Genomic DNA, 26,384 nt, shown 5'->3' on the forward strand with positions numbered 1-26,384 from the left:
GAAAAAAAAAACTCAGTGTGCTCTTGGAAACTATGATGGATATTTTTCACTATTTCCTGACACCTCAAAGACAACATGACTAATGGAGAAAATAAGCAGGGCTACCAAAGGCACCCCGGAGCGTCCCCCAGAGGTCAGAGTCTCATCATGAAGAATAAAGCATGAGAACTGTCGACAGGATGCTCATGGCTTTATCTCTTCTCCTGACAGTATACACAAGTCACCCAGCTTCGGCCACCGTTTCCCAATTATTTCGCAGCTCGTGCCGTCTATAGCTCACCTCCAGGCCTTTAGTTCAGGTGACCAAACCCGGATGTCAAGAGGAATGTTAGCACGCTGGAATCGAGACTATTTTTAAGACTTATAGTGACTCACTCTGACGCTGTTGAGTCTCCCAGGAAGACGCTCAGGCCTAAAACGAGGCTGGAAACAGTAATAGTAAAAGTGCATGTACACAATGAAAGCTGGTTGTCATGTAGTTTGAGTTAACCTATTTCCAAAAAGATAGATCGATGAGGCAGCATCTCTACATCTATAAAAAATCATGTCGCTCGCCAGGCACAGGATAAATATTTCCTAAACATTATTGTTTCTGTTTTTACACCTCATCTGATTTAGCTAAATGTCCCATTTTGTGAAAGAAAGGTTGTTGTTTCTTTGTCTAGATGTTGACTTTGTGTTCCTCCGCCTGTCTTCACGTCCCTCTGTGTGTTTTAAATCCTCTCTGTCTCTTGGTAGTCTAGCACTAATGTACTGTAGGAACCCATCTGCGTTCATGCTTTCCTAGCTGTCTAATCTCTTCTATTAGCAGCCCTCCCCTTCATCCACCCATCCACTCCCACTCATTCCCTCCAGGGTATCTGTGGGTCCTTAAAAGGGTCTTAAAATACATCATCTGGAATTAAGGCTTTAAAATGTGTTCAAATATCCCGTATTGGCTCCAGCTATCAGATCATTTGTTTTCACAGTGGAATGACAGGTTCCCTTTGCTCTGAATGTTCACGCTCAGATTAATACAAGACAGGATTAACTGCAATAAAAAAAAAGAAAAAAGTCATTGTATCTGCTTTAATAAACACAACTGGGCTTTATGTCCCTTAACAATTAATTTCCTGTTTTGCTTTATCTTTATGTCGACAGTTATATTTGCAGAATTCTCATTAGCTCTGCTCCACTGAAACCAGACTTGTTTCCTCATTCTAGTTCTTTTTACTTTGTTTTTAAAAGATATATATTTGGACTTTCTCTTCACCTCTGGTAGCTTCAAAAAAAAGAAGAAGAAGCACCCACACTGTGCGTCTCTGAATCACAGGGTCAAATTAAAGTGATATCAATAGCTGTCCTTGGCTAAAAAAAAAAAAAAAAGAAAAGAAGTCAGCTTGAGCTTGCCCATCTACCACAGAGAATTGGATCGAATTGCAGTGACCCTGTGGTTATGCAACAGCAGCAGCAACATTTTATACATCTCAGCTCTGGCTTTGAATTTCATCTTTTTATTTTAAAACATTATTTGTGATTTGAGAAGTTCTTCATCATTGAAATCCAAGGTCTCCTTCCCTGTCTCCCCCACCCAACAACAACATCACATCTCCTCTCTATAATGTCTGCCACTCTGTCGTCACTCTGCATACCTCTGCATACCTGTCTACTCAGTCTCAGAGCTGTTTGACACTGATCATTCTTTTCTTACCAGGAAGGGTTTCCTTGAAGTTATCACATGAAGAGATTAACACTACCTTCATGAAGAAAGAAGATAACCACATTCCTGCCATCTTTGGTTATTTGGTTCATTTTATTTGGTTTCTTTTGGCCATCACTATCTTGGATTTTGGGATCCTTTTGTTACCATCTTAACAGGAAGGATCCACGTGGGCGGCTGTGGCTCAGTTGGAAGGTTGAGGGTTTGATCCCCAGCTCCTGCAGCTACATGTCCAAATTGTCCTTGGGCAAGACACTTAATTTGAATGAATTGATAAGTCAATGCTGATGGGCACTTTACATAGCAGTCTGAGTGTGTGAATGTGTCGGTGTGGCATTCAGCACAAGCGCTTTGAGTAGTCAGAAGACAAGAACTGAAATACTTTGTGAGAGTTAGGTTGGAGGGTCTGCAGCAGTGAAACTCTCCTGGTAGCTTTTAAGCTCATGTTCCATGTTTTTTTCTTTGAATAAAGTTGGTGTATTTAGTTCAGAAAACAAACAAACAAACACTGAATCGTTTCACTTCTCTAACTTTCAAATTTTACTACCAAATCTACATAATGCACCTTTAAAATTCAGCGGTCTACCACGGTAAAAAAAATAACTTTTTTCAGTTCTAATCAAAGGTCTTTTCTCTCCGTCACGTCTTTTTCTCCTCTGCATTTGCCATCTATAATCTCGCCTTAGCACAGGTTCTTCTCTGCGGTGTGGCGACCATCACTGCCAGGAGTTGTCACTCATCATTTCCTTCGTCTACTTTAATCTTTCAGCCTGCTGTTCGTCCATCCCCTCCTTACCCAACAATCGCTTCAACCATCACTTTTTGTTCGAGTCTGAAGCCTTCAAAGGCCCGCTGCATGCTGTGCAGCGTTGGAGCTTGTTGGTGAGGAGTCCATATTTCTCTTCTTTCCTACCTACTCACTTCAATCAGCTTGCTTATTTCTTTCCCCTTCCATTCGTCTTCCAGTATATCCTTCATTTTCTCCCCGCTCTCATCCCTCCAGCTCTTGCTGTCTCAGCTCTGAAGCTCGCTGTCTGAGCTTTGCTGCTCGGGCCAACTGCATTGATGACTTGTGGCTCCACCACGATCTATCATTTACAAAGTGGAGTATTGAGGAACTTTCACCTTTTTTTTTTTTTTTTTGTCTGGCCTGACTTTTTAAGATCCAAACATCCATTTGTTATCTGTCTGTCATACTTGTGGCCTTTCTTAATGGATCACAGAATACTACCAAGTTCACATTTTCGGAGGGTGCAGTTTGTGAGAGTCAACACAAAGCAGCAGAACGTTTTCAAAAAATACTGTCTTTGACAAGTAACTTTGTTTAATGTGACATTGCAAAAACCAGGATATAAAACCTTTAATCGGCCACCAGATAGAAACAAGACTTTGAGACGCAACTCAGCCAACAAAAACACAATATTTGTCTGGATAAATTTCCTAAAACAACAAGAATTTGACAGAGAACAAGTAACACTGAATTAAAGGAGTTTCTTACAAACTCCTCAACAGTAGTTTCTCATCCCGCTGACAGAAGAAGAAACAGCACAGAACAAAAAAAACCCTCTTTGGCAGAGGTCTATACGCCAACTCCACAAGGCTTTATTAAGCATTAGCCTCTTTCAGCTCATTGGTTTGGTGTCCTCGCTCACGATTATCTGTTTCTACGTTCAACTCGCAGAGGTAATTAGCAGATATACAAAAGAAACCCATTTCCTGCTACCAGTTCAGCTACAAGCAAGTGAACAGCACATTTTAGGAGATTAAACACTGAAGCTAACATGTCTGTTTGCTGACATGTTAGCTACAACAGTTTTTAGGTGATCAAAGTGTCTTCTGTTTGTGGAGCCTCAAAAGTGGCCAAAGAAGATTATTCATATTCATTCACTGATTCAACCTTTACAGTATCAAGAGATCATTGAGGGGCAACCCTCCTTTACAATGTCCTCTCTCTCTCTCTCTGGCCCTGGTCAGCACTTTGTCTGTCCCCTGCCCTCCTCTCCCCTCCTCCTCTCCTCTCCTCCTCTCCTCCCTCCTCTTCTCTCCTCTCCTCTCATCCCTCCTCTCCCCTCCTCCCTTCTCTCCTCTCCTCCCTTCTCAACCCTCCTCTGCCCTCCCCTTCTCTCTCCTTCCCTCCTCTCCTCTCATCTCTTCTCCTCTCCTCTCCCCTCCTTTCCTCTCCCCCTTCTCCCCTCATTTTGTCTCTTCTCCTCCCTCCCCTCCTCTCCTCCCTCCCCTCCTCCCTCCTCTCCTCTCTCCCCTCCTCTCTCCTTTCCTTTCTTCTCCTGTCTTCTCTCCTCGCCCCTCTCCTCCCTCCTCTCCTCCCTCCCCTCCTCTCCTCTCCTCCCTCCTCTCCTCTCTCCTCGCCCCTCTCCTCCCTCCTTTCCTCCCTCCTCTCCTCTCCTCCCTCCTCTCCCCACGTCTAGCCCTTCGCTGCTCTCCCTCCATCTGCTGCACTTCCCAGTGAAGACATGAAGGGTTGAATTCTGAGCTCCCATCATCCTCCTCTTCTGCCCTCTCTCTGTCTCTCAGCTCGCTGCTTCCCAAAGTAAAACATCTGCTGTGCACATTGGGCTGCTGCAGTGGGGAGTTTCTGCTCCATCTCACTCCCCCCCCCCCCCCCCCCTTCTACTCTTACTCTTCCTCCTCCTCTTCCTCCTCCAATACTCTACTCAATTCCCTCCAAAGTCGAGGTCAGCCTTTAAGAGTTCTATCATTGCAGAGAAGAGCATCGCTTTCTATTTCTCTCCTCACTCTTGTGGTTGAGGCTCCATCTGGAGAAAAGACTTGCTGATCTCTCCATTTGTCCTTACACCCCCCCCCCCCCCCCCCCCCCCCCCCCCCCACCCACACACACCCCAAGTTTCATTCTCTCTCGCCGCCCTCTTCTCCAAATTGTCTGTTGCAGAAATCTTGGCCCACTGCAATGAAAAGTTCTCGGCCTCATCCGTCTCTTCTCCCGTCATTCTTAACTCCATCTTTCTATCACTTCACTTCTGCTGCTAAGTGTTGTATCTGAGCACCAACAAGTCTTTCTCCCTCTCTCACCACTCTAGTCTGTGATTCTTCCACCCTCCTCTCCCTCCCTGCTTCCGTCCGTACCTCCCTGACTTCTTGTCATATAGGACCAAATCATTGTGTGATGTTATAGACTATTTAAAAAAAAGCTCTTAAAAATCTTTTTGGATGATGTCAGACTAAAAAAAAAAAAAAATAGCTGGGAAAGTAAACCAATCAATTTTGACTTTCATTGAGTGGCAGTCCGTATTGTTTCATCATTTCAAATGAAAAAAGACACACCCTTGTCCCTGTAATGTCCGTGTTTTTATACCAAAACACGCTGCTGGGCGAGCTCCTTTTCATTCCTGACAATGTTTTCAACCCTGGCTTTGAGCCAAAACAGTCAAAAGTAATCATTAGCAATCGAAAGCTCCATATTTATAATGTCAGCCCTTATTTACGATGTCAAATTTCTCCCACCACTAACCGTCTCTCTTTTTTTTTGTCCTGTTTAAAATACAGGCTCTGTTGTGCGATGTTAAACCACTGGGAAGTGCTATCAAAAGATCTTCCAATAAATGATGCTTGGTATGACGGCCAGCTCCACCATCAAGTTGGACAAAATGGATAATTAAAAGTGGGAAATGTTTTTCTTCAAAAAGTTGAAGTTTGAACTGAACCAAATTCTGCACTTCACGCCATCAGACTGTTTTCATTCATCGTGTTTATTGAGCACTTTTCGCACAGTGCAATATTACAAAAACATGTTGTTGGCTTTCTTGGTTTCTCAGTTTCCAAATGTCTTTGTTTGGTTCTTTATTCTCTTGAACAAAGCTTTTAACCCAGTGGGCACACAGTAATTACCAGAAACTGGTTCTGCAAAGATGCAGCAGCAAACATCTTTATGGCAAACCCTTCTGTCTCTTAATAATATTACTCTGTAACTAATATGCATTAGCAAATATGTTTAGTCGAAAATGTAATGCCACTTTGATTTTGTTCACTCCATTTACATCTTGTTAAGCATGTGCACGTCTGATATCTGATCGGAGAAGTGTAAATGCATTCGAGAAGCTTTCAAGACAGACTCAAACTCCTTTCCTCGAGATGCATTCTAACCAGATATTGAAAAAGGTGTAAATGCATCCATCTCCCCATGACGCATATATAATCTTTACTCCTCCCAAGTGTAACTGCATGAGAAAGCATCCCGCTAGAGTATCCTCTGCATGCTCTATCGCCTGTGATAGCAGCAGTGACACTGAAATTACACTGAAATAAGCAGCCGTATCAGACGCTTAAGAAAAGCATCTCCAGCTCTTTCAACCCCATGCAGAGATACAGAAAGAGCTTTTGAAACACACGCACATCGGATTCTTGATTTCTTCAACCACTTAATGATCTGTGTGGGCGAGAGAGCGTTGATCTGTGTGAATGGTGGATTACTGCCTGTGATGAATATGAAAGTTTGGGCTCTTTTGCAGTCTATACGAATGTCATTTTTGTTGCACATAGTTGTTAGCAGCCAGTCTGATTTGACTCACTGTTATTTGCTGAACAGAATCACTTCAGAGCAGACGCCGATCTTCACACTGAAGCAACACTTTTGGATATGAAGACGGCCTATGATGAGTTGCATATCATGGTACTCGGGGGAGCTCATAATGGCTGCTTGCACAGATCTGTCCCAGATGTTTACATGTAGCTCACTTGAAGTGCATGGCACTGTATTTGTATTTAATAGAGATTCCGGACGACTAAAATGGAGAAATAAGTCATTATGAATGTATGATCTAAATCTGTGCAAATGCAAAGAGTTTATTTTAACTTCATGTGCATCCTGGAAACTAAAGATTGAACAGGTTTAAGGAACTCTAAGTAAAAGTTAGGGATAGATTTAAAAAACTAAATCAAAAGTCGAAGAGCAGCTCTGAATATTTAAACTATTTTTAGCTGTAATCGGTTGCTTTTAGAGCTCTGACAACATGAATGATGTCTCTGTTTTCAAAGACATGTAATTCACCCAGCCAACAAACCCTTCATCATCTCTGTTGCACAGGAATGCCAACTATTTTTTATTAAGATTTGTCAACCAAGATGCTTTACATTTCTCCCTTTGGCTAATCGTAGTGTTGCAGCAGATTCCACTGTGACCAAAAAAAACATTTCTCCAAAGATCATCAGAATCAGTGTTATTGGCCAGGTATGAAGGAATTTAACTTCAGTAGACTGTGCTCTCTCTGTACGATGTAAATATTAACAATTAACTAACAATATAAACAAGTAACAATCATGATAAGAGACATCTTAATCTGTGACATTAGATTCATGGAAGTTGTCTTAAACTTTCTAGAAGCACAAAAAAAAGTCATTTCAATATCTTTGATGAACTTTCAGTCAATCTGGAGAAACGTCCTTAAATACTGTAAAAAAGCAAGTCGTGGTGTTCTGACGTGATTCTGTAACACAAACAGCCTCTGTTATCTTTGCACCATGGTAGCATCGCCACAGAACATCGGCAAAGATGTTTAGAAAGCCAAAGACCCACAAGGTCAAATATTGACTCTGGTCTGACTTCATCTCTTTTTCTTCCTCCCTTGTAGTCATGCAATTCTTTCAAGATGATTTGTGTTGATGTTATTATGTGCTGTCCAGTATGGACGTTTGTCCCTTTTTCACCATGCTCTTGGTGCAGGACAAATCTCCTAAAGGGGAAACAAAGGTTTCCTCCCTGCAGTCATTCTTTAGCTTCCTATGTCACCATCCTCTTCATTTGTTAGCTCCTGCCATTGTATCAAACAGATCAGAGACGAGCCAACTGGCTTGTGTTTTTGGTGAATTCTGATGTGTATCTAAAATCCAGTGCCTTTAAGCTTTAACCGTGGCCCGCTGCCAAAGTTACATTGTGCTTCAAGCAGACAACCGAGGTGCTCTGTTGAAATGGGAGAAACACAGTTCTCCCTCGTGAAAGTTATTGTACTATTGGATTTGAAACTATTATTTAAAGGTTGAAAAGTTACATATTGTAGCTTTGAAGTCTACACCTATGAACAAGCCTGATGGAGAAACACTGCTGTGGGTCACATAACCAGGAAATAAAGCCTGAAGTTTAGAGGTTTGTGGTTGATGTGCCACAGAAGCACTTCTTATTGGTATGAATTAAGGTCCATTATTTTAAGAAGACGTCCATGGAATAATATCTTGACAGCATTTATGTCCCCCACAGCACAGATTTGGCTATCATTTTCTCGGGCATTGCGTGGGAGAGAGTGTCTCCTTATTGACTCTTTTACGGTTTATCCTGTCTCTGATGTTTCCCTCCATCAATCCCCCTTTTACCTCTCTTCTCTCCGAAGTACAGGGTCTGCTGTGCAGTGTTGGACCATTGCAGCGAGGAGTTGTCGCTCTCAGGCACCCGGCAGGTCAGTGTCACCGTGCCCCCCACAGACACCGTTTCATCTTGGGTCATTGGCTGCAAAGGGTCCTCGTCTAGGTAACAGGAGAGAGAGGGGGGGGGGGGGGGGAGAATGATGAGACAGAGCGATAGAGAGGCAACAGAAGCAAAGATGCTGTGCTTGAAAATGAAAAAAACAAGCATAAAACAGTAGCACACACCAACACACACAAATCAGATAAACCCACAAAATGCATTACTCGCCTCACTCTCTCTCTCTCTCTCTCTCTCTCTCTCTCTCTCGATCGCCCCCCGCCCCTCTCTTTCTCTGCTTGTCAGATTATCTATATATCTCTATCTGTCTTTCTGAAAGCAGAGACACAATGCACGCACACACACGGACATGCTGTCAGAGGGACCGAAAAAAAAAGCAGACAAATGGCTATCTGCTTGTATGTCTGCGAGGCCAATGTAAGAGCGATGAGTCAGTAGCAGGCCTCGCATCCAGAGACTGAACGACCTGAGGGAGCAGCAGAGATGAAGAGGCGGTGGCAGGCGCTGCTTCTCTGCAGGTCAACTCAACAACAAGAGCACTTTCTCGTACCTCTAATGGCTCCGTAACCCTCTTTTTTTCAATATCCGTGTCACTTTCTTTAACGCCATGCATATGTATCGGCTGGTACAGAACAAGCTCAAACGTGACAGGCATTATGGAAATAAGCAGGTCAGAGGGAATGAGAAAGAGAATACAAATGACCCGGTGTAATAAAGGGATTTCTAAAGGCTGGGGCTGGAACAGGAATACCACATTATAAAAAACACTGAACAGTGAACTGCCTGGGTGTAGCAGTATTCAAATTGGTTCAAATTATGGTATTTAACAGTTCTCCCTTGATAACGGGTGATGGTGCAGGCTAATTCTGTGTTTTGCATTCAGCCAGCGCTGCAGAGGATTACACGGATCAGAATAAAAGACATATACTTAAAAAAAAAAAAAAATTAAAAAGTGCAGCTGCTTGTTCTGGAAAGTAATGGCTAACATGGTCACTTCGCTGCAGCTTTCAGCGCAACCAGCCGTGCTCGCTTCAAAAACATGCCAGCGCTCGCTCAACCTAATCGCAGGCTAAACAAAAACGGAGCATAATTGACAACAAGACCAAGCCAACCGCGAGAACATCTCACAAGAAGATATGCCTCAAAGCGGTCTCCTCACCCCTGAAAATATGGCGTGTATAAATAGTTTAATTGGAACCAAATTCTCAAGCGGGAGACAGGTTTATATTCGGCGTGCAGCGTTATCGCATCCTTGCACCAGCGGTGGAATTGATTTTCTTTTTTTTTTCTGCAGGAAGAACATCTGCTTAAATGCGACATGGCGGAACTCCCATCAAGGCATGAAAGAAGGGGGAACACGCGCGGAGAGGATACAGAAGAGGAGGCGAGCAGACTAAACTGCATGTAGCGCCAGAATCACACATCTGCAGCAAATGAGCTGAGAGCGGGCAGTAGCTATGGGTTAGCAGTGTGGGAAAAAAAAAAAAAAAAAAAAAAAAAAAAAAGGTGGACGGTCAGTGTGAGTTTCTGAGAAAACAAAAACATATAAGAGAGAGGAAAAAGAAGCCCTGGGTTTGCCTCTGAGCTGAGAGGATTCAGCGCTTTAACCGGTCTTTGAGGTAACCGCTCTGCACTCGGAGGCTTGCAGAGCTCTTCGTGTCAGAGTAAGTCTCTCTCCCCTTCGCTCTCTGTGGTGTTTTACTGCAGCTCTGACCTTGTGGTTAGTTTATCTAAGCACCATGATGGCTGAGGGCTGAATGTGTGGTCAAGTGCACCTCGGATTAGTGTCTCCTTTAATAGCATCTTGGGCTAATTCTTGTGGCTGATCGTAAGAGCTCCTCTGCTCGGCATGAACACTTTGGCTGAATTGGCTGTCCCAGTGTATCAGTCATCAAGCCAACCGCAATGAGCTCCGGCAAGTTGGCCCCAACTTGTGTTTAATGTTTGGCTGCTGCAGAGGGACGGCATGTGAGCCAGAAACCACCTGCTCTTGAGGTTAAAGTGATATTAAGTGATCTGAAGTGATAACATATGGTGAGATTTTTAACGAGAATAATATAAAAAAGTGTCATAGGATGGCTTATTTAAAAAAAAAAAATAAATGCTGTTCCTTGTTTTAAATCTTTTTGAACTTTTAAGCTGAGAAGGATCAATTCTGTGTATTTAGTGGGAACGTGTGTGTGTGTGTGTGTGTGTGTGATTTCTACATATTTCTGTCTCTTTTCTATTATCTGGTCATTTCAGAGTCGTTTATTTTCATTTCACATTATTGATCTGGAGCCTGGTAGCCTTAAAGTAAGATAAGTGAGAAGGCACCTGGAAGATGACAGGCTGGATCTATGAACCTGCAGAGTATATCTGGGAGTGAAAAAGCAGCTACCTGTAGCTCGTTCTTTAGAAGTTCAGGCGCATGCATGCAGTCAATAAATTAATCTAGAAGTATTTGCTCCGATAGAATTTTAAATTACAGCAATAGTTATCTGATGACACAGGTCGGGGGCCGTACTCTCTGCGGAGTTATTTACACGAAGTCAGCTTAATCCACCATGATGGAGCGCTTATTAACAGGCGAGAAGAAACCACCTGAGGCAGAAACCTCAAGCAGAACCAAAGTTAACATTGGACGCCATGACGGACTCGGCAGAGAGGGAAGACTTCAGAGAAACTAAAAAGCAGTGAGAGCGTAGAAACGCTCATCAGATTAGAGGCTCATAGTTAAGTTAGAAGAGCTTCTACATTGATGAATGTAAGCTAATTAATATAACTCCATCCCACTATCATTAAGCATATGGCCTTTTAATGATAATTAAACACATTCTGCATCTAATCTCTAAAACTCTACTTAGGAATACAAATCACTTGATCATCTGCGTCATTCATCAAACGTCTAACAATATAGCCAATCAATTTAAGCATTAATTGGAGAATTTCAAACTTTCCCAAAAGACCTAGTCTAGACCAGACTCCTTTTAACATTATTCATAAAGACTTGAATGAATTGACCAATGATAAAAAACTGTTGGTAACAGGTCAGGGAAAAGTTCCTTTAAGGCAGAGAGCTTGAGCAGAACCAGACTCATCGACTGACAGCCAATCCGCTTATTTACACACACACACACACACACATTTTTTTTGTGTGTATAATGAGCCATTAAAAGGTGCAGCTAGTTGGTGGCTTAACTGCAGCGCAACAAAAGGGCCAAAATAGATAGATAGATAGATAGATAGATAGATAGATAGATAGATAGATAGATAGATAGATAGATAGATAGATAGATAGATAGATAGATAGATAGATAGATAGATAGATAATTATTGCATTGCTTAAAAAAAAAATCTCACGATAAACAAGTTTAAGTTGAAAACCAAAATTATCACAAATTTAAAGTGGGATACCAAAAGCAGGATATGCAACTCGCACTGGATGTACGGCCGAAAAACATTTGAATGAAAAACACATTGTGCATGAAATACCAAAAGCTCAGTGTATGGACACAAATCAATTTGATGTTGTGAAGTGTATTAAAGAGGCAGAAGGCCATGCCAGTCCAATATTAATCACAGACGACTTCAGTAAAGTTCAGTCGCAGCTTGTTGTGGGAGCAGCGTCGAGTGTTATCTTCTACCAGAATGTCAAATTGATTTGTGCAGATTCGAGATTGATGGGGATCGCAGCATCACGGTTTAGCTGCATTCGGCTGCAAGACGGACACATCCAGCAGTCCAAACCGGCTCGTTCACTCACTACAGAGCTCACCAGTACAACTTCATATAAGCCTCAGATACAGATCCAGCTGCTCTTCTTACCTTTTGAAGCTACTTAAGAGCAAAGTTAAAGAGGGGAAATTAAGTTCAGCAAGAGTTTAAACAGTTAAGTCAAGCAAAAACACACGAGCTGTGAAAAAAAAAGAAAAAGAAAGGAGGGACGTATCTATCCTTAGCAGACGTTAAGTTAAACACTGTGGCTTACTCTTCTTTCTTCTCTCCTCTTCATCCTTTCCTCCACTCTTTAACTCCCCCCCCTTTCCTCCGAGCTGTAAGCCCGAGGAAGACACGGGTATTTAAAGCAACACAATTTACACTTTTCCTCTCCGGAAAACAAGGTGAGAGAACCTCGGGGAAGAAGGCTGATATCAAGTCAAAGGAGAGAGGGGGGGGGGGGGGAGAAAGCGATGGATGGATAAGGGTATGTAGAGGAGGATGGGTGCTAAAAGGAGGCGAGGGGAAGCGTGTGTGTGCGTGTGTGAAAGAAATGTGAGGAGGAGAAGCAAGTGAGGCAAGTGAGAAGAAGTGTGAGGAGTTTGATTGCATTAATGAGAAGAAAAAAAAAACAGGAGGGGAACACACGAAAGAACTTTAATATCTCATGCTACTGTGTGCTTCAGTTTGTGGCTTTTAAATCTCTTCAAAATGAAGTAATTAGCATCGTATTGTGTTTTTATTTGCTGATTTCCACCCTGTGTTTGGGACCAAAAGTAAAGTTTGCCAGTTGCAGCACAGCAAACAACCCATGTTGCCTGATTAGTTAATCACACAATTATAAGAACATTTATGAGAAATCAGAATCGCCCAGGAGAAGCGAGAAAACCTCGGTGCAGAGCGAAGTGTGGTGCTCTGTCACCCGGACCTGACCTTGGACAAACTGAAGAAAAAGGATGGATCAATTAGTCAAAAAGCTGCCAGGAAATGTGAAGCTTTTCAAGGTACCGTAAATTCCGGACTATTGAGCGCACCTGGATACTTATAAAAATAAGTAAATAAATGTATTTGTACATATATAAGCCGCACTTGATTATAAGACGCAGGTGTCCACGTTATAACAAGAGCTATTTACACGGAAAGACGTGACACAAAAACATTGTTTTAACTTTTAATTACCGTAAATACGTACTACTGGTAACATCCGCAAATGCGAAGCCTAGTGGAAATCCTTTATCAAACAGTGTCTGTAACGCGGCTGATGAAAAAGATTACTGTAATATATTTCACAAGAAAAAGTCCATCCATTCAGTGACTCGGAATGACTTCATTACTCACTTCCTCAGTGTCTTTTTCGTTGTCGCTGTCAGTGTCAACTTTACGTGCAGCAGCTCTATTTCCTTCTTTGACAGCCAGCTCGATCGCCTTTAACTTGAAAGCTGCATCATATGTATGTATGTGTGTTTTCCATGATGAGGGTGCGTGCATGAAGCGCAAAATGACTGATATTAAGATCCGATGTGACGAAGACAAATGTTTTTGCGGCACAAGCTCATTGTCCCGCAAGAAAAGTCCATAAATAAGCCGCATCGTTGTAAAAGCCGCAGTGCTCGAAGTGTGACAAAAAAGTAGCGGCTTATAGTCCGGAATTTACGGTATTCAGATATTGAATTGGGATTTCTTTCTTTTTTTTCACATTTTTTTTCAGCAACTCATCAATTAAAAAGACAACAGCTGATCAGTATTTATGGAAAACAGTTACTAGATGCTTGTCTGTTAACTGATTGGCTCCCAGGTAAGTAGCTTTCGTCCTTCTGCTTGGTTCTGTAAATGGACTGGAATGAACTCATGCAACCAAAAATAGTCCTCCTGATTGTCTGGTGGGGAGGCTGCAAAATGAAAACACGATACGTGGAAGTGCCGATGTGCACCTTTGATGGATAGAATAGAAATAATTGCAGGTTTCCTATGTATCCTGTTTTGGTATATCATAACAGAAGGCCATTCATTTTCAAGGCCCGAGTCACGAAGACAGATGAATCAGACATCAAGACTCTCCAATAACTTATTTCACACACTTTCCGTTTATCAAGTATGCAAATGAGCTCTCCTTAGATAATAACATTCATTTTCCCCCTCCAGATGGTATAACAAACATTGCGTCTGGTTTAGAGAAGAAATCACCTCACTTGTTGCAATGGCGGTTGTCTCGACGTAGTTGATTCAAGGTGACAGACATTTAGTCGTCCATGTTAAATATGCTGCGAGGATCCCAGTCATTAAGGTGGGATTAGTTTTCTTTTGTTGCAGTACACCAAACTGGCAGCTGCAGCTGAACTGCATTGCTTCATCCAGCTCCCTATTTACCCCCAAAGAACAACCCTAAGTCTTGTCATTCCAGTGAGGTTGCCAAGTTTGGCAGAGAGGCAGAAATCAGGAGCTCACAGACCGTATCTGGTATCAGTATACAGAGCAGCAGTCGAGATGTACGAGGCGGAGAAATACATTCCCCCTCAAGGCAAATAATGCCATTTTTACCTTTCTGTTCGTGTATCAGTTCAAGGTGTTGATCGCTATGTTTTTCCAATTCTAAAGCTAAGCTACGCTAACTCCTCCCAATGCCAGCTTGAATCTAAACGTACAGACAAGAGATTTACGTCTTATCTCGCTCTCAGCAATAAGGCAAATAAGCCTACTTCCTTAAAAAAACTGAACTATTCCTTTAATTAAAACAGCTTCCTCCAGGCTCACCCCCTGTCTTCCTTCCTCTCCCATCTGTCTCCCTCCATCTTTCCCCCCCTCCTCCTCCTCCTCCTCCTCTCCATCTGCCCCGATGTCCTCCCCGGTTTCCTCTCTTCCTCCCTCACCTCTTCGCCCTTCTGTCTCGGAGCCTCCTCCTCCTCCTCTCCCCCACCCCAGTCTCAATCAACTCATTTGCTTCTCAAAATCCGTAATTCTTTCCCACCTTTTTTTTTTGTTGTTGTTCTCCCGGGGAGGCTTTACAGTGTTGCTGCTAATTAGTGCGGGTTAATGAACTTTATTTACCGAAACACATAAGTGTATGTGTGTGCTTTCCCTCAGCATGTAGATCTGGGCTCAGTATGATGAGGTTATTATCTACGTGTGCACAATGTGTTGTGAGTAAGGTGTGTGTGTTTGCATGTGAGGGTGTGCAGTACAGTTGCTTTGCGAGGAGGTAATTATCTGCGTGTCTTAAGCATGTGCATGTCTCTTCATGTGTGTGCGTGCGTTAGTCGAGAGAAGCTTATTATCATTCGTGTGGGCCTGCACGCACACGAGTGTGTGTTTGAGCTCCAAGTGCAGTTGTGTTTGTTTTCGCAGGCAGGATTGTATCTGTTTGTGCACAAGTGTGTGGGACGAAGTATCTTTGTGATTTATGAGATGGTTTTTTATCTGCATGTGGTTGCGGCAGTGCGCATGTGTGTGTGTGTGTGTGTGTGTGTGTGTGTGTGTGTTGGCACGTGTGTCCGTCTGTTTTTCCCATCGCAGCTGCACAGAGGGAATACTGTGCTGCGGTGTGTGACAGACAGAGTCGTGTGTCTTGGTGCTGCTGATGCACGTTTGTACACGTTTGATGGGAAATTCAGCCAACAGTGTGCGGTTTGATATGGCGTGGTATGACACAGGCCATTACACACACACAGAGGCATCCACTGGCACGGTGCAAGCATGCCGGCACACCCCCACCCCCCCACCGCTGCAGGACTGTGCTCGGTGAGCACACACAACAACACTCGTAAAACACACCGAGAGGAAGGTACACACGTTTGTCAAGAAGAAATAACTGCTTTAAGAAAGACATAAATACAAAGAAATGTGCTTAAATACATCAGATCGAGTGGGAAACATCAACTAAACAGGCAAACGTATGCAGGCAGAGAGCACATGTAGAATCACACACCAAAACACACGCAGAGCAGCCTCCCCCTCATCATCCATCTATGCCCAGCTGTCCCCCCAAAGTGCCCATCCCCCTGTGTGTTTGTGTGTATCAATATGTATAGTGTGTGTGTGTGTGTGTGTGTGTGTGTGTGTGCCCTTCTGTCCACCTCCAACCTCCATAACCTTCCTCCCTTCCTCCTTTTTAATCCCTCCCTCAATCCCCCCCCCGCGCTCCAGTTTACCCGGTAACAGACAAAATCTGCAAATTCAAACCAGATATTTGAGAAATTTGGCCAGTTAACGAAAACATCTGCAATGTGAAACAAGTCTCCCTTTTTTTCTTTCAAGTACAACGCCCCCCCCCCCCCCTCGCCGCCGCCTGCTTTACTCTGAGAAAAACACTTCTCCAGCCTGTGAAGTGCAGAGCAAAGCGGGTGTAGCGAAATGCTTTGTTTTCCGCCTGATTTTCGCGGTTCCTCAGCCTCCTAATAGAGGAGCGGCTGTCGGGATTCTCATTCAGTCATCCTGTTGCTGTCATCTGGGGGCGCTGAACAAATTACTTTTAATCTTTGAGGGGTTTGGGTGGGCGGGTGGGGAAGTAAAGTAGGGGTGGGATTGGGCTGTGTTTTTGGGATTTAAGCACCCCCGCCTGCTGTCTTAGCACAAACAAACTCCTTAGCCTTGAGTTTGTCCTCAAGCCCGCCTTTTTTATCAGGGCTCAGGGTTTGCAGGGGGTTCTGGGAAACCAATGCAGCCCCCACCCTCCTCTGATAAAATACCCCCTTCCAACTACCTCCAGCAGTACCAGCCCTGCCACCCCTCCCTTCCCTCTGCTGCCTGTCAAACATAGTTATCTAAGAGCTCAGACAATCCCCCCCCCCCCCCTGTACCTCTTCATCTTCATCCTCCACTAGCTAGCACCCCAACACACACACATACATGCACAGGCATACACACACACACACACACACACACACACACACACACACACACACACACACAAACAACTCCCATCACATCCCAGCAGTGTGTCTGCAGTAGCAGTGAGGCGCCAAGCCGGCCGCCCCACCCTGCCACTGGAAGAGCGCTATAAGAGAAAGAGAAGAGATCGGCGCGGGTTAAGAGAGAGAAAGGGGGGGGGGGGAGAGGGGGGAGAGGGGCTCAGCTTGCAGAAAAGGGCAGCAGCATCACTGCTGACAAAAGAAAAAGAATAATGATTTGCCAGGACGAGAAAGACTGAGAGAGTTGGGGCAGTGGGAGAGAACAAGCCAGAGAAAGAGGGGAAAAGACACAGGGGAAAAACAGGGAGAGAGAAAAAAAAAGAGACAGAAAGAAAGAGGGATGGAGAGTGAGAGGTGAGCGAAGGACGAGGCAGAAATAAGCATATATAGATAGATGGGACCAATGAGGAGAGATGACAGGGTGACTTCGAAAGAGGGCAAAAAGACTGAAAGTGCATAAAAAAACAATGAGCGCGAGATGGAGGGAAGTAGAGCAGAGTAAAGAGACAGAAAGTCAAAGAGGAGACAGAGGGATAGAAAGAGACAGAATGAGGGGATGCACAGAGAAGAGGGGAGGGAGAGAGAGAGAGAGAGAGAGAGAGAGAGAGAGAGCGAGCTAATAAGAGTTAAAGGATGGTTCACATTTTTATCTATCTTAATACAATAAGCATGCAGAGTTACCATTCATCCTTTCTCTCTTCACAGATCTGAAGTGAACTCTCTCTGAGGTGAACACTATGCAAGCGACAGAAGGATTGAAACTAAAAGTCAGCTGGTTAATATAATGCTTCAGCAGTCTGAGTTAGTCAAATCAAGTATCTTCCGGTTGACAAAAAGTCCTATTTGTGTTTCCTCTGAAAACGTTCCCTCGCTGATCTGCAGCAGAGGAATACTCCCTGCTAGTTTCTTGTCAGGCATTTTCTCATTCACTGTTTACAGTTATCCCAATGAAAGAGTAATGCACAGTCATTTGAATAAAACCCAATTTTAAGGTCTTATCTGTCGCAGAGGGAGGCCAGTGTATCACGTTCTGCATGATGAGATTTGCTGTAGGCATTATCAGACCCTCAGCGCAACTGTCCCCAGTACAGACAGCGGACTGGGACAATGGTTGGCTCAAGCAACCCGGGACTTTGACCACCGACTCCATGTTAACTGACGGATGCATCTGTGATTATGCCACTTTGGTTTTTTGTCTTATATCCTGATATCAATATGAAATATCAATCATATATTCCTTTAGCTGAGGCTTAACACTGTCACTCTTGAAAGCGTATCACCGTTTAACGCTAACCTTAGCTTCAGGGAGTTTTTGATGTGATTATAGCGGCCATCTTAAGTTCACGTCTTTGTTCATGGATTAACAGTGGCTGCAGGGGCTGAGGATCAAACCCCCGAACTTGAAGTGGCGAGACGACCTCCTCTCACCGCTGAGCCACAGATGTATGCTTTGGGATACTGAGGGGTAAGGTTTGCCTCGAGAGGTCAGGCGAAGCACATGCAACTTCTAACCGTTTGGAAGCGTGAGCGTAGAGAGGGAGTGTTTATCTTATAAAGCTCCTAAAAGAAACGTTGGGTTGGAACGACTTTGGCGACCCCTGAGGACAAAGTGGTACCTCTTATCTGTTTGATGATCTTGTCCCGTACGTATGTCGTTTCTTTCAACATCAAATCTCTTTTTTTTATTATTTAACATATAAGTTTAACTCCATCAAACATATATCATCACCCTGTTTCACCAGAGGGCCGTTTACGACTTTGCCTGCAACCTTCCCGTTCAGACAAAAGTTATCACAATGTAAAAAAAACCCCAATATTATCACTAAAGAACTATCTTTTGTAGCTCATTTAAAGGCATCAGAATGAACTCTAAGCGTTTCATAACGGGCTAAAAACATTTCACAAGACCTTCAGTTTAATTGGTCTAACATTGGCGAATTGATTTGTTTTTGCATTATTACCTGACAGCGAGGCTTCAAAATACCAGCAATTAACATTCATATTCAACTTTTCAACGACAAAGGCAGCCACTTGATTCGACAAACTGGGACTGTTGGAACTTCATTTTAGATTAGAAACGGTTTTGAAAAGTCTTTTCCATCTCAACAGGTTGTGGATTTGGTCTCCCATATTCCACACTGAAGTCATATTTGTAACGCTTTGCAGCTTTTTTATGATTTCTGTGACCAAAAACTCTTTCAACATATGTGTGAAGTGTTTGAAAAAGCCAAAAGTAGACTCATCAGATAAGCTTTATTTAGTTTGTTATCATACGTCTTACTAGTAATCAGCCAGAGTTACATTTTAATGAGCTCTGTAATCATGGTTCTGGAGTGTTTTGATACCTTTCTCGTATTGTTTGTACTCTAAACTGTGTTTATAATTGATCATTAAGTTCAGCTAATCTTTTCTAAATACACTGATTGGACACATTTAAATCCTCAGACAGGCATTTACAAATGAAGTATCATACAACAAGGTGCTGGTTTCGCTCACTGACTCAGGCACCTTAAAGCCACAGTCCTCGTCGCATTGGTCACAGGTCTGACTCCCAATTCTGACGCTGTTTGCTGCATGTCACCCCCGACTCTCTCTCCCCCCACCACACTTTCTGTGTCTTTCCTCAGCTCTCCTGTTCAAATAAAGGCAACACGCTTTAAAAGATAATATTAGAAGTAGCCTACAGTGCACCACTTTTGCAAGTATGGTTCCAAAGAACCGTCCAGAAAACGTCATTCGAGAAGAAAAACCCAAGCTGTATCTGTCCATCTGTACACACACACACACACACACACACACACACACACACACAGATACGCACACTAACGGGTACAGGGGAAGATAAAGAGAGTGAAATCTTTAATGTCTTGGCAAATGCACCGACTGGCCCTGCCAATAGGCCACTTAAAGAAATGAGTAGTCAATTACCAGAAGTCTGCCCTTTAGACTAAGATCACTTGCCATGGGGAACTTCAGAACCTGCACTCTCCCTCTACCTTTAGCTCACAGGATCTCTCCATCGCTCTGTGCGGACACACCCATCTTTTTAAAATCAGTAACAACAAGGAGGCTGGGAAACTTCCTGTTCGGTTCTGGGAAGGACACGAGTGGAAAGACGTGCAACTTAAACAAGTGTTGACTGGACGAAAGAGTCACGTCATTGTACATCTTTCAATGTATCAGATCGTAATGATGTTGGAGTTTCACCAAGTTCTTTGAATGATTCTGGACAAACTGTGATTGAAAACTAAAAACGTCACCCCACTCTTCATGACAGGATATTTGGACAGCACTGTACGTGTTTGATATAAACGTAGAACTCAAAGAAACGTCAGATTAAAGTGCAGATCCAAACATGTCGCAACAGTTTGTCTTTTCTTTCTGAAGCCCTTTGAGCCTTTGTGCACAAAGCAAGGTCAAGTCCTTGGACTTCACTTTGTGTTTAATATCAGTGCTTGACCTCACTAATGCTCTTCGGGAGGAATTGGAGCAAATCCCAGCGGCAAGGTTACGACATCCTATGGAAAGCTTTCCAAGAAGACCAGAGGATGTAACGGCTGCAGATTATTGCATAGAATGGTTTTTGGAATGAGATTTCCAACAATTACGTAATACAGTCACGGTTGCATGTCGAGTGTCGACACACTTTTGTTCAGAAGGGGGTTAAATGTGAAAATGTTTAAAGAGGCACTATGACTTATGTCTGTACAATGGACACAGACTTACCTCACCTCTGCAACTCTGACATGCCACACACAGGCAAGAAAAGTCGCCACTTCAAAACTGCACGCACACACACTCTCTGTCACACACACACACACACACACACACACTCTAAAACACGTCTTTCCTCTCGTAAAACCTTCAGATAACAGCGGGGACTTTTACAACAAGCAATGGAAGGATAGTGCTCGCGATGCCCAGGGACGGGCCGAGATTAGAAAAAATGAGAATAGTCCCCGAAAGCTTCAAGAACAAGAGAGGTTGAGGATGACGACGAGAAAGAGCGAGCGAGAGAGGGAGGGAGGGAGGGAGGAAGGGAGGGAGAGAAAAGGGTGAGCCCGTGAGCCAAGGGTGACGAGGGAAGATATGCTTCAAATTAAATCATTTGGAACAAAAGAGGATTGTTGCCAAGCAACCCAGCCAGAACAGGGTTACCGGGGCAACTGAGATGACCCAAAGCTTGACCTAAGAAATGGAGTCGCCCTTGTCGTCCATCGGCGCATGCACACACACACAGGTATGCACACAAAGACACACACACACACACACACACACACACAGGTATGCACACACAGACACACACTTCCACACCTATCTCCCTCAATTGCTTTCAAGGTCGGTCTAACAAACCCAAACAGACAGCAGGTTCCTTCAGGAAAATGCAGAACACAACTTAAATGTCATCCTCTGACACAAACAGAAAGCAGGGCTCTCAATCAAGAGGGGGGGGGGGGTTTAAAACTGTGAGGGTGCGAGGTGAGGCAGTTAATGGCAACGTGAGCCAAAGTCAACAGCTAGTAAAGCACAACACATAAACTATCCAACGTCCAAGATGAGCTTGTAGAGTAAATAAACAGAGCTGTTTTTTTTTTTTTTTTCAATGCTGGTTTGGCAGCAACTGTCGGTACACAAACACAGTTTTGATGGATGGATCCCAGATTCTGCTTCAGGGAGTGAATGGGTGCGCAGTCCTCATTTAAAGGACTATTAGTGATGTGTTAGCATGAAATACAGATGCATTATCTTTACCAGGAACCAACAGACCTACTGATACAGGGAAATCAAAGCCAGAACAAACCTGATAATAATTTATTTTCTATATTTTTTAAACCATTCATCTCCACTTCTGAGTGTGTGTCTCCCCTTAAGGAGCCTTAGGTTTGATAAAATCATCTAATTCCTTTCTGCAGCTTGTATCAGTGCATCAGCTTGTTTCAGCTTTATGATGTTTACACTGAGTGGAAATGTAAAGCCCTCTATGCAATGTCCTATTTGCCTGTTTCATATCTTTTGATTTATTGAGAACTAACTTAACGTCAGACTCCTCAATTGATAGTTCGAGGTACATGTCAGTCTTTGGATGAGATGATGTTCTTTATGATCTGGATTGATTATAAAGCCCATAATCTGGATGTAAGCACAAGATGCAGCCTCTTGGTGAGGGGTGAAACATCTTCAAACTCCTCAAACAAGTCCAACTGATGGTGCTTTTCACGTACGCGAGCCAGAGGAGGGGTCTGTTACCGCATGTTTTCAAGATAATGGTTGTTTACAGCGTTCATCAAGGTTTATAGGTACTAACACACAGACACACGTAACCTTGATGACATCACTCACTGGCCCCAGATTTTGAAATGCTGTCATAAACTAACTTCATCAACCTACAGAACGTAAGAGCCAGAGCGGAGGCGGGCCTCCTGACAAACAGCTACAATGCAGCCGCCAATCAACCAGCTCATCCCCGCCCATTATTAGGAAATCAAAGGATTTCCTTGAACTTAAAGGATGAGTTAAAAAAAAAAATCAGCTCAACACAAAGTGTACACCTCTGAACAAACAGGCTTTTCAGATCAAATCTGTGAGTTAAAAGTTAGCTTTTCGTTTGACTGGGTGTGTATGTGACTTCCAGGGTGTTTTTAACCAGCCACAAGAAACTAGGGTTTGTTTTTTTGTTTTTCGTTTTTTTTGCAAGCTCGCATTGGCTTTATTATTCATTATTATGCTTCAAATAAACGCGTCCTCTTTTCTCATCGCGTAATTGTTGTTGAGTTACACAAAGCTGGATGTTTTTTAGTTGTTCAGTTTCAGGCAGGCCTGCTTCCTTCGCTCTCATCTTTGTGTCTCTAACTGCTCAGCAACATGACATGAAAGGACATAAAGGGCTTTTGGGAATGTGTGTGTTGTGTGTGTGTGTGTGTGTGTGTGTGTGTGTGTGTGTGTGTGTGTGAGTGTGTGTGTGTGTGTGTGTGTGTGTTTGGGACAGTGCAAAGAAGTGTGTATGTGCTTGTGTTTCTCACAGGGAACTATAGCACAGAAAGACAAAGATGTTATATTGACCTAAGTTGGAGTACAGTTTGTATCTCTGACATTTTGTGTGTGTGTGTTGGATCCATCCCTCCAGTTACAGTCAGTGTGTGTGTGTGTGTGTGTGTGTGTGTGTGTGTGTGTGTGGCACAGTGTATTGGAATGCTGTCCTCCTTGTATGCCGACGTGCCTCTATTCCCCAGTGACCCATGTACACTCCTTTTCTCCTCCCCCATCATGTCTGCAGGAATGTTTGTGTGTCTTGTAACGACGAATGCCCACTAACGAACGCAACCTTTCAGACGGCCCTCATGCTTTGTCACTCCCAATCAGGACAATGGAGATCAATGATAAAGCAAAGCGAGGGAAAGGGAGATGAAGACGACGAGGAAGAGGAGGAATTGGGGGAGAGTGGTGGGGGGGGGGGGGGGGGGCTAGCTGCTTCAAACAATGGGAGCGCAGGCACAGACAGAGAAACAATAGAGGCTTGACAGTGGCATGTTTTGAATGTGCGTGCACGCAGAGTGGCGTGGCGGCTCCAGACTTCGTTAGGGCGCCCCTCGTGGGCTAATTGACTAATTAGGGTCACCCCACGTGTTCTAACTGTCATGGCCACCTATGGCGCAGAAATGGCGCGGCCCTGTGACCATCTGGTGACCCACTTGACATTGGAGGTAAACTATAAAAAACAGACTGAGTAAAGCCTGGCCTACCGTAGCATTTTTTTTAAAATCTTAACAGATGGAGGAAATTGTCATGACACTGTATACGTGACAAGAGATAAATCATGAGAGGTTTAGCATGTTTCGGTAGCGTGTTGTGAGCAACGATATGACAGCATCATGCAGCAACAACAGATTGCTTTCACAAACAACCAGAGCACCGACTCTGAATATTGCAGCCAAACTGGACTTTAGAGTAAACCAACATGGCGGATGAGGCGCACAAAGACATGGGGGGGTTTATTTTTTGGACAAACCCACAAAGTAAGACAAACTAATGTTGCTTGAATTACACGGACTGGACTGAACATGTTACAGCCCAAGCTGGAGGTGAATACAAAATGAGTTGCAGAAGTTGTTGTGCTTCCTTCATCATTCAGCTAGCTTTCTAATTGGCTTTCATTTCCTTCAGAGTACCTGATTGGCTGTCCTTAGGGTTCCCCCTTTCTCGGTAGGATATTGACTCGTACACATCAAAAATGTTTTAGATTTAGGATTTTATTCCGACCCAAACGTTCTTCCAAGCAGATTGGATCACTCTCAACATACCGCACACCTCAGGATCAAAATATTGCACATTTGCTCAGAATGATCGGACTGGGAGAAGCGTGCTCGTCCAGATTATTTCATCGCATGTACCCAGCTTCAGTTGTAGTTGGACAAGAGGATAAGATGTGGAACTTCTTGCGTCTGAAGGTCACAAACGAAAAGCCAATTCTCATCAGAATATTCAGCCTTTTTTGGTTTGGGTACATGAATTTCCACTGAATTGAATTGTAGTGAAATGAAAACATTTATTGTTTCACTGGAGATCTCCTGGAAGCTGCATCGGCGACCTCTGGAACCGCATGAATCACAAAATCAGATACGCACACCTACACTCACTAAAAGAAACACATCAAGCTGAAGATAATGCATGGTATTAATGTTAGAGTACAGCCATATATCTGACAAACAGTACAAAATAAAGAGTGGGTAAAGAGCGAACCCAGGTCAGTGGCAATCAGAAGACAAAGCACCACTTATGTAACATATCATTTGTTGTACTTCCATAGACGTGCTCCTTATGTGACTGACATCCATTTGATTCGACTTACTGTAATTTATTCAAACCTTGTTTTTAAACTTAATTCATCACAGCTCGGTATTTCTTTGTACATTTCATTCTTGTCACTGCGTGCCGCTAAAAGAACGCTAAAAGTCTCTTTCAGACAATAAAACTGTGAGCCGATCTCTGACATCAGTCCACACATTACTTTCTTTCAACGCTCAGCCCAGGTCTGGGACACATTAGATGTTGTATAATAAAAGGTATTAATGTTGTCGGATAAGAATTGGTTGCAGGTTTACCACATTGTCTTTCCTCAGCTGTGGATAAAGATGAACCATCATTTAGTCATTACCACCTCATATATGCAGTATAAAAAGGTAAACACCAGTCTGATTTATCATCAGCTCCATAATGTGCGCCATAAATTGAAATCATAAAGGTATATGTCGAGCTAAGATGCCGGGTAAACACCAAACACCCTTCACTTTATCTCTGTGCTTGCAAGCACAGATGCGTGATGGATGTAAAGCAGACGGTGCAGATGTGTGTGCATCGTACCATCAATGTCGTTTAAAAAACTGTCACCTAATCCAACAGTGTCAGGGGCGATGAAAAACAGCCCTCGTGTCCCTAACAACTAGCACCGAGCAAAAAGGTACGCGTCGTGGCTTTTGTTGGAAGTTAACACGATTTTCTTTTTAATTTCTAACCTTCAGCAGCTGCCTGCTTTGTGTTTCGCTTTTTTAAAGGATAACAATGACATCCTTACAATCAGTTGTTTTTGCCCTTACAGAGTATTGATATCTGATAAAGCCTTTTCAAAGTCCTGCTCTTCCAATAACCGACAGAACGGCTAACATTCTCCTTGCGATAGATTCTTCACGACTCTGAGTGGCATCTTTCTCAAAGATACACCCTCGTTTTGTGTTTCAAGCATCACTATCTTGTAAACAGACTGACAATCGACTGTGTGCATTGGGCTTATTTGTCCTGAATTTCATTCTTCGACTGCTTCCTTGAGCAGCTGCGAAGTCATCTTTCTATCTTGTCACAGTTTCTAAAGGAGCAAACAAACATACACAAGCGATCAAAGAGGAAGCAAAAATGAAGTTCTTCACAGATAACACTAATGTAACATAAGTGATCTCCTCTCCAACTCCTTCCGTTAACTAATCATGCAGATATTTGGGTGTAGACTTCATATTTCCATCTCTGAGCTTTCTGCTGCTGCCCCAGTTTTAAAGAAGAAAGTGGAGTTTTGTTTGTGCAGCGACAAAAATCAATGACAAATTCTTTGAAATGAAATAGTTTCATGGAAAATGTTCCCAGCGAGGTCTGGGGATCGCTCCCAAGAAATTGGGACAAAACTCTAAGGGAGACTTTAATGCCAGCCACGTCCATTGAAGTGAAGTGAAGACACAAATCTTACAGACTGATATTTAAAAAAAAAAAAAAAAAAGCTGAACGAGTTCAACTCAACACTCATTGATGATATTACTTTATTGATTGATCCCCAATTTTAAGGTTTAAAGGAGCAATCTGTACCTCTGACACGTAGTGGTTAAAATGGGTACTGCAGTCCAAACTCAGAACATTAGAGAGAGAGCTGTTCTCGCTCGCTCCTTTTAGAATCAACATGTACGCAGGTTGCTGTGTCTCTGACACTGAAGCTTCAGTGTTTAGCCAGTGATTCACCACATTACAATCCTTATCAGGGTTAGATTCACTAATTCTCGACTGGGTTTTAATTATTCATAACTGTTCAGTTGAGGGGAGGGAGACAAAAATGGGTTTGAGTATATTTACTGTCATTACTGACATCAGTTTTTTTTAA

The 26,384-nt window shown here is 43.2% G+C and overlaps 1 protein-coding gene across 5 annotated transcripts in view; it reads right to left on the reverse strand.

Moving 5' to 3' along the window:
- The window catches only part of cadm3 (cell adhesion molecule 3), a 97,138-nt gene that overhangs the window by 48,302 nt on the left and 22,452 nt on the right, over positions 1–26,384 (reverse strand). For all 5 annotated transcript variants that reach the window (XM_079348449.1, XM_079348448.1, XM_079348447.1 and 2 more), the window contains exon 3: positions 8,039–8,188. In XM_079348449.1, the coding sequence (XP_079204575.1) occupies positions 8,039–8,188 (150 nt within the window). The remainder of the gene's footprint in view (positions 1–8,038; positions 8,189–26,384) is intronic.

This window comes from Symphodus melops, assembly GCF_947650265.1.
Source record: "Symphodus melops genome assembly, chromosome: 7".
NCBI classification, from domain to species: Eukaryota; Metazoa; Chordata; class Actinopteri; order Labriformes; family Labridae; genus Symphodus; species Symphodus melops.